The following is a 7,525-nucleotide window of genomic DNA, read 5'->3' as shown; positions in this document are numbered from 1 at the left end:
CGAAAATCAAATAATGCAATCACACCCAGAAAATACGGTGGCTGCCCACGAGTCCGAAGGTTTACTGGTCCGAAGGTTCACGAGTCCGAAAATTCACCGAAATTTAAAAAAAAATTCACCGACATTTTAAGGTTTACAAGTCCGAAGGTTTATTAGTCCGAAGCTGTGTCTCCGTGCAGCGGGCTCTCCTCGCCTCCCTTTGCCCCACACACTGCTTTTTGGACTTTTCAAGTGTTGATGTACTTTTTATGATTAAACTCACGTATTTTCCATAACCGACTTGTTTCTGTGCATAGCCTGAGCTCCTTATCGTATTATTAATGAATGAATTAACTCAAATAGCCCCGCAGTTTCGGCCGCGCCGCGGCTCTGTGGACACTCCCGTCTTGGCCAGCTGAATTTCCTTTTTGACTACCAATCCTACGGTGATCGGATCACGCGTTTCTGTTTATACATATATAATTTCTATACTTTGATCAAATGAAGGCATAGAACGGAGGATTCTGATCACACATATTTCTTATGATAAAATGAAGGCATAAAGCGGAGGATTCGATATGTTCCCTTGTTATTTGTATATACACAGTACAACTTGTGGTGCCTCCTGTAGCAGCTGGTACACAACGTTGTGACGAGCCCTAGTGCGTGTCTTCGTGCTTCGTGCGCCTTTTACAGACTGACTACATCCCGATGCCGTCTGCACCTTCACTTTAGCTTATGAGGAACTTTCGGACTAGTGAACCTTCGGACTAGCGAACCTTCGGACTAGTGAACCTTTAAAACCTTCGGACTAGCGAACCTTCGGACTAGCGAACCTTCGGACTAGTGAACCTTTAAAACCTTCGGACTGGTGAACCTTTAAAACCTTCGGACTAGTGAACCTTTAAAACCTTCGGACTGGCGAACCTTTAAAACCTTCGGACTAGTGAACCTTTAAAACCTTCGGACTGGTGAACCTTTAAAACCTTCGGACTGGTGAACCTTTAAAACCTTCGGACTGGTGAACCTTTAAAACCTTCGGACTAGTGAACCTTTAAAACCTTCGGACTAGTGAACCTTTAAAACCTTCGGACTGGTGAACCTTTAAAACCTTCGGACTGGTGAACCTTTAAAACCTTCGGACTGGTGAACCTTTAAAACCTCCGGACTAGTGAACCTTTAAAACCTTCGGACTGGTGAACCTTTAAAACCTTCGGACTGGTGAACCTTTAAAACCTTCGGACTGGTGAACCTTTAAAACCTTCGGACTGGTGAACCTTTAAAACCTTCGGACTGGTGAACCTTTAAAACCTTCGGACTGGTGAACCTTTAAAACCTTCGGACTGGTGAACCTTTAAAACCTTCGGACTGGTGAACCTTTAAAACCTTCGGACTGGTGAACCTTTAAAACCTTCGGACTGGTGAACCTTTAAAACCTTCGAACTAGTGAACCTTTAAAACCTTCGGACTGGTGAACCTTTAAAACCTTCGGACTAGTGAACCTTTAAAACCTTCGGACTGGTGAACCTTTAAAACCTTCGGACTGGTGAACCTTTAAAACCTTCGGACTGGTGAACCTTTAAAACCTTCGGACTGGTGAACCTTTAAAACCTTCGGACTGGTGAACCTTTAAAACCTTCGGACTGGTGAACCTTTAAAACCTTCGGACTGGTGAACCTTTAAAACCTTTAAAATTATACCCCAAATACAATTTACATGTCGAACTGAGACCAAACAATTATCAATGCTATACCTGTGTTTTCTAGTATTAGCTCAAACACATAACCTAAACCAGTGGTTCTCAACCAGTGGTTCGTGAAATGATTTCAAGGGGTTCCCAGATGAAATGAGAGAAAATTTGAAAATCGATCCAATATGTTGATTATTATGTATTATTTGTCATATATCTAGGTTTATATCTTAAAAACAAAATCAAACATTGTATATGAAGCTACTTTTTATTTCAGGGGTTGCGAATGCCAATGGTTGTTATTGTGGAGGTTGCGACTGAATTCAGTTGAGAACCACTGGTCTAAACTACAGAACTCACCGAAATTGCCCCCTCAACTGGTTGAAGGGAAGAACTTCATCCCAGGAATACTTTCAAACAAATCAATTTGCATGGCATTTTACTTATTATTTTCACCCACCTCAAATTCAACAAAATTATGCTAACTATTCGTTTGGGAAAACGCATTTCCAAAATTGTACTTGTGCTTACCTTAAATTACCCGTAAACCCTAAAGTCAAAGTATTCTACTTTAATTCCTTAATACAGCTCTGTTATGCAAAAGATTCAAAATTGAAAATCAATAACTGTATATTCTGTAATGAGGCTGTGGAATCAACCTACCATTAATTTAGTCCCTCATTTATTTTGTCTCACGCAACACTCTTTGGACTGACACAACGCTTATCCATCTTTTCTGAAAAAATAAAATAAAACTTATTCTGAAAAATATGTCATCAGTGGGTTAGTATAATAGATCCATGCTTGTTGCACAAAGACAAAAACAGACATTTTTCCAAACTGTGTAATCATCACAGGTAAATTCTTTATCAATAAATGTAAAGTGATGAGGTCACGGCTCATTTTTCACCTTTTTGTTTCTGTTTTTTCCCTCTTCCAATGTGTTAATTACATGGATCAATTATAATATCGGTTAATTACAGGCCATACATTCCCGTCATTAAAAACAACACCGGTAGTGAATTAGAAGTGAACGCGCGAGGGGGCTCACGATTGGCTGGCTGATACATTACCCACAAGTCACGGCGTCGTCACTTCCTTTTTCCTTCGGCCATTTTCCTCCCTTGTAGGTACTGTGCCGTTTTCTCTAACAATTTTGAACAATCTTCAGCAATCTTCTACAATGAAATGTTATTGAAGGGTGTCCCATACACTGAGCAATTGTGTGCTCTGTTAGCTGTCTAAAAAAGTGATTATTTTTAAGTCATTATACTTTAAATCACCGTGTTGGAGAACGCTGCTCCATTGGGCGAACGGCGCATTTTTGGTTAGCATAGGCATTGCAGCATAGTGAGTGTGTTTTAGCAAAGATGTATTCTCCATAACACAAAGGCTGACGGGCCATGTGGCATATTTAAAAGGGCGGTTTAATGTCGTGCTTTGTTAGTCTGCTGAAACACGCTTATTAGCATATTGGAGCACGGTGGTTTGTGCCGGTGTATCAGTCTGCTCATAACACGTTTGTTGCAGGGACTAGGCAGTCATGGCCCCCAGCCGGAATGGAATGATCCTGAACCCACACTTCCACAAAGACTGGCAGAAACGAGTGCGCACATGGTTCAACCAGCCAGCCAGAAAGCTCCGCAGGTAAGAGCTAGCAAAGACTCACGGGGAAGCCAATGCTAATAACATTAGCCAGCTCAACGTTGTACTCAAAGGTACATCGGTTTATGAAAGGCTAGTATCTGTACTCGCTTACGCTCATTACGCTGGGGTTATTACAATTGCTCTTAAGACATTCTGGATAATAGCAGTTTAATATTGGCACGTACCTGTCTGTCAGACGTGTACGTTTGATAAAACACCTGTGCATGAGGACTGACTTGCATCTCCTTTCAATAAGAAAATACCTGTTTTTACTCTCAGACGAAAGGCCCGTCAAGTCAAGGCTCGGCTCATCGCCCCCCGCCCTGTGGCTGGACCCCTGAGACCTCAGGTTAGATGTCCCACAGTGAGGTATCACACCAAGGTTCGTGCTGGACGTGGTTTCACACTGGAGGAGCTCAAGGTAAACTTTTTATTATGTTTAAACATTTGATGCGCCCTGACATGTTTCTAAAGTAGCATTATTAGGATATCATTCATTAACTTAAAATACAAAGTTGTCGATTTTATAAAAATGATAAACTGCGTTATGGCTTTAATCTATTCTGTCTAAGCTTCCTTAAGTACCCTATTTCTGTTGGGAATTTCAAATATTGTAAATGTCAGTAGCAGTCAGATGATGACAAATCTCCGGAATCGCTGTATTTTCTTGATGAAAAATGTGAACCCCTTTTCTGATGACTGCATACAGTACTGATATGCTATTTTGTATTAAATTGGGAATGACACACTTCACATTCAGTGTACTTCTGCTTTATTTTCTTTAGGCGGCTGGCATCCACAAAAAGACTGCCCGAACCATTGGCATTGCTGTTGACTCTCGCCGTCGCAATAGATCCACAGAATCTCTTCAGGCCAATGTGCAGCGCCTAAAGGAGTACCGCTCCAAGCTTGTGCTGTTCCCCAGGAAGGCTACAGCTCCTAAGAAGGGAGATAGCACTGTGAGTATAATGTGTCAAAGTTTAGGGCAGAGTTATGCCCCCTTGAACTTGTTGCATATAACATGGCATGTGAACTGTTTCATTTTTTTTTTTTTAACAATTATTTTTATAGGAGGAGGAACTTAAAATGGCCACTCAACTTCCTGGTCCAGTTATGCCCATCAAAAGTGTAAGTTAGAAGTGCTTTTCCATGCATGTATTCTGTTAAATTGCACTCGACATTGTAGTTAGAACAATTACCTAATGTGTTGCTGTTTTTACCTCCCAGATGCACAAAAAAGAGAAGGCCCGCGTTATCTCTGAAGATGAGAAGAACTTCAAGGCTTTTGCCAGCCTGCGTATGGCTCGCGCCAATGCTCGTCTTTTTGGTATTCGTGCCAAGAGAGCAAAGGAAGCTGCTGAGCAGGATGTTGAGAAAAAGAAGTAAAAATTATAATGCAATTTTGCAAAAATAAATTGTTAAAATATCAGATTTTCTTTGACTCCCTATTGATAAAATTGGGTTTGGTAAAATGCATTTAACATGGTGCATTCTTATACAACTGCAGCAGATGGCGGCAGAGCTGCAGAATGAATATTAAGTGTCCTAAGAATGGCACTGCAAAGTCTTGTGGTCAAGAATGTCCAAATGCAGATAAATAATTCAGTTAATGAAGGTGAATGGCCAGTAAAGTAGTTTTGGTCGGCGAATGACTTGCACTTTATAGCCTGGTCTCTAATGGATGGGCACAAACATTTGCCATTGTCAAATTATTCACTGTTAAAATGGCTTTGATCTGTTTAATGTAACAATCTTAAGATAAGATATTCCTTTATTGTCCCACATGGGGAAATTTCATTGGTGCAACGCAGGTAGATCCAGAGGAACAGATCACTTATAGGAAGTCTGAAACACTTTCAGTAGAAGATCTCCTATAAATAAAAACTCCCATAGACAAATACATAAATACCATTGCACGTGATCACGACAGTAATTGCACATGAATATGTGTCACGACAGCACAAAGATTGCACATGAATGTTGCTGTAATGATAACCCAAAATCACATGACTGTTATAAAGGTTAACTGGTAGACCAGAGGTTGGCAGTAATGTACATGTATTAATCAATTTAGATCCTCACTGCAATATTTTAAATTTTCTAGTTTGGTGATAATGACAAAGTATGAATAGACTGGTTTGACACAGTCCTTTTGGAAGGTTTTGATCACTAAAAATGCCAATAAAGAGCAGTTTGGACCTTTAACAGTCGGTATCAGTGCTGAGAAGCCACGTTTGACAATACCTGGAATCAAAGGTGTTCCATTGATAAACAGACTGAGATATCCTTTGGTTTCTTGTGCCTTGTAAACTTGGGAAGATACCACAAGCCCAAACTTTACTCTTTCTGCAAAAATGATTACAGAAACATATTAAATTTCCACTCAATATTTATATAAATCTACACCATCTGTGAGGTGTGAAAAGTGTCCGCTTATTGCAAATGATTAGATAATATTTTTGATGTAAACTAGTGCCACAGAGGTGAGACGAGAGGAGACTGAGGCAGTGGGAGGTTTTGAGTGGCTAATCCATGTGTAAAGATGAGTGTCCTGTGGGGTGCAGCTCTGACACAGCAGCAGATGGCAGTTGTTTGGAAATGTGGCGTAACTGGGCTCAGGTGTGTGCCCCAAAGCAGAGGTTTTCTATCGACTCCCAGGGACAAACAGACAGTGAGGGGGAACATGCAAGTCATACTTAAGGTGGTGAATATGCTGAGTGATACACTGCAGGTATAGTGGTGTTTCAGTGTTGGTAAACCATTAGTTTAGTGTCTCTAAAGAAGTATGTGACTTGTGTGTAAATAATCTGATGATCAACTTAAGCAGATATAAACATAGTGCATCTCTTTTAACAAGCCTGACTAATGCGAGCCTCACATAGTTAAAAGCGTGGGGAAGGTTTTTTCTGTTAAAATGGCTTCAAAAACCAAAGATTGTACTGGTCTAAAGCGGTAAGGACACTTGTTTTTAAGTCTTTACCAGAGTTAACACTCATATTAATTCAAATACAGTGACTTATGCAGACCTGAGCCTGGTTTACCTCCGGAATTGTACTAATGAATAAACAACCCCCTGTTTTGGTTTGATGGAACTTGAGAGCTGTATTGTTGCTCAATAAATGGTATGTAATATCTAGAAATACATCATTAGTGGGTGGACTGTAAAAGGTTAAAGAGGGAGCAATGGATTCTGATTCTGATACGTTATGAAACACTGTCCATTCTTTAAGTTATAGGCTATTTAACCAGAACAGATGATCTAACTGCTGGATCATGTTTATGTGTAGTGCCTTTTCCAAATAGGCCTACTAAGGTAAACTGCTCCGGGGAGTTCAGGTACAAACAGTAACCCACACAATGCCTATACACAAACACAATCTCACACACACACCGACCTGTGTGGTCCCTTGGGACTTAGATATATGCGTGATAGTCTCTAGTTTTACTGCATGTTCTCTTTCTGCATTGTCTTTGTGAGGGAAATGTGACTTGTAGCCAGACAATTGGACTATTCCGGGGTACACCAGATTTGCTATTGAACTATCAGCAGAGTGTGGAGCAGCGGCTTACATCAGCGCCAGCGCACTGTCTCCGCTCTCCGCCCAAAGCGCACTCCCTCCTCAGCAGTCGAGCGCATGAGTTTGAGCGGACACCATCATCCAGCGTGTCATCGTGAAGAAGTAGACCACCTTCAAGAGCAGCCACGCTCAGGTACAGAGAGACTTTTGATTTTAGCTGAACTTAACCTGTTGGTTCATGATGATGGCATATGTGATCGTACCGGATTGTACTGATCAAGTAGCGGTAGAAGGACTTTTATGTCATGCCTTTGCATTTGCATTGGTCGAACTTGTCGAATTGTAGTTTTATCGAATATCGATTTACTTACAACTGTTTTGATAAAGCAATTGTATATTATTTAAATGAGATAGTTTCCGGAGTTGACGGAAACGTTTGTGTTTTGAATGAGCGAAAGCACAGGGCGCTGTCCATGGTGCTAAATGTTCACGTGAGAAAATCGCATTCGCTGTCCTTTGTATTTGTTTTGTTGGGTAAAATCTGATGCACAATTCACACAACTCTTGCTCAAGGACACATTAGTTGGATACACTCTAACTATAAACTACAACTGCAGATCCCTAAATATTGTAGTCTTATCATTCCATTATTACTTTAAATTATGCTTTTTCACTAAAAGGAGATGAAAAG

General features: G+C 40.6%; 1 protein-coding gene and 1 non-coding gene across 2 annotated transcripts; both read left to right on the top strand.

Moving 5' to 3' along the window:
• The first annotated feature begins 3,139 nt into the window (after positions 1-3,139).
• Positions 3,140-4,743, top strand: rpl13 (ribosomal protein L13). The gene is made up of 5 exons (XM_072465119.1): positions 3,140-3,316; positions 3,596-3,737; positions 4,102-4,275; positions 4,388-4,444; positions 4,544-4,743. Exons 1-5 carry the CDS (start codon positions 3,213-3,215, stop codon positions 4,700-4,702), a joined length of 636 nt encoding a protein of 211 aa, XP_072321220.1. The 5' UTR covers positions 3,140-3,212; the 3' UTR covers positions 4,703-4,743.
• On the top strand, positions 3,952-4,032 carry LOC140381784 (small nucleolar RNA MBII-202). The gene has a single exon (XR_011931275.1). It is a non-coding gene; the product is annotated as a small nucleolar RNA MBII-202 (small nucleolar RNA).
• Positions 4,744-7,525: the final 2,782 nt, after the last annotated feature.

Source organism: Eucyclogobius newberryi, unplaced genomic scaffold (assembly GCF_026437365.1).
Source record: "Eucyclogobius newberryi isolate DKJ021-1_F unplaced genomic scaffold, fEucNew1.0.hap1 SCAF_5, whole genome shotgun sequence".
Lineage (NCBI taxonomy): Eukaryota > Metazoa > Chordata > Actinopteri > Gobiiformes > Gobiidae > Eucyclogobius > Eucyclogobius newberryi.
The sequence above is the reverse complement of the archived record's forward strand: the minus strand, read 5'-3'. Positions and strand labels throughout refer to the sequence as shown.

Bases quoted from the DNA above. Each gene is read 5' to 3' on its own strand.
- rpl13 (XM_072465119.1), top strand. From the start codon at position 3,213: ATGGCCCCCAGCCGGAATGGAATGATCCTGAACCCACACTTCCACAAA. The intron at 4,276-4,387 runs GTGAGTATAATG...TTATTTTTATAG, and splicing joins CTAAGAAGGGAGATAGCACT to GAGGAGGAACTTAAAATGGC. The intron at 4,445-4,543 runs GTAAGTTAGAAG...TTTACCTCCCAG, and splicing joins CAGTTATGCCCATCAAAAGT to ATGCACAAAAAAGAGAAGGC.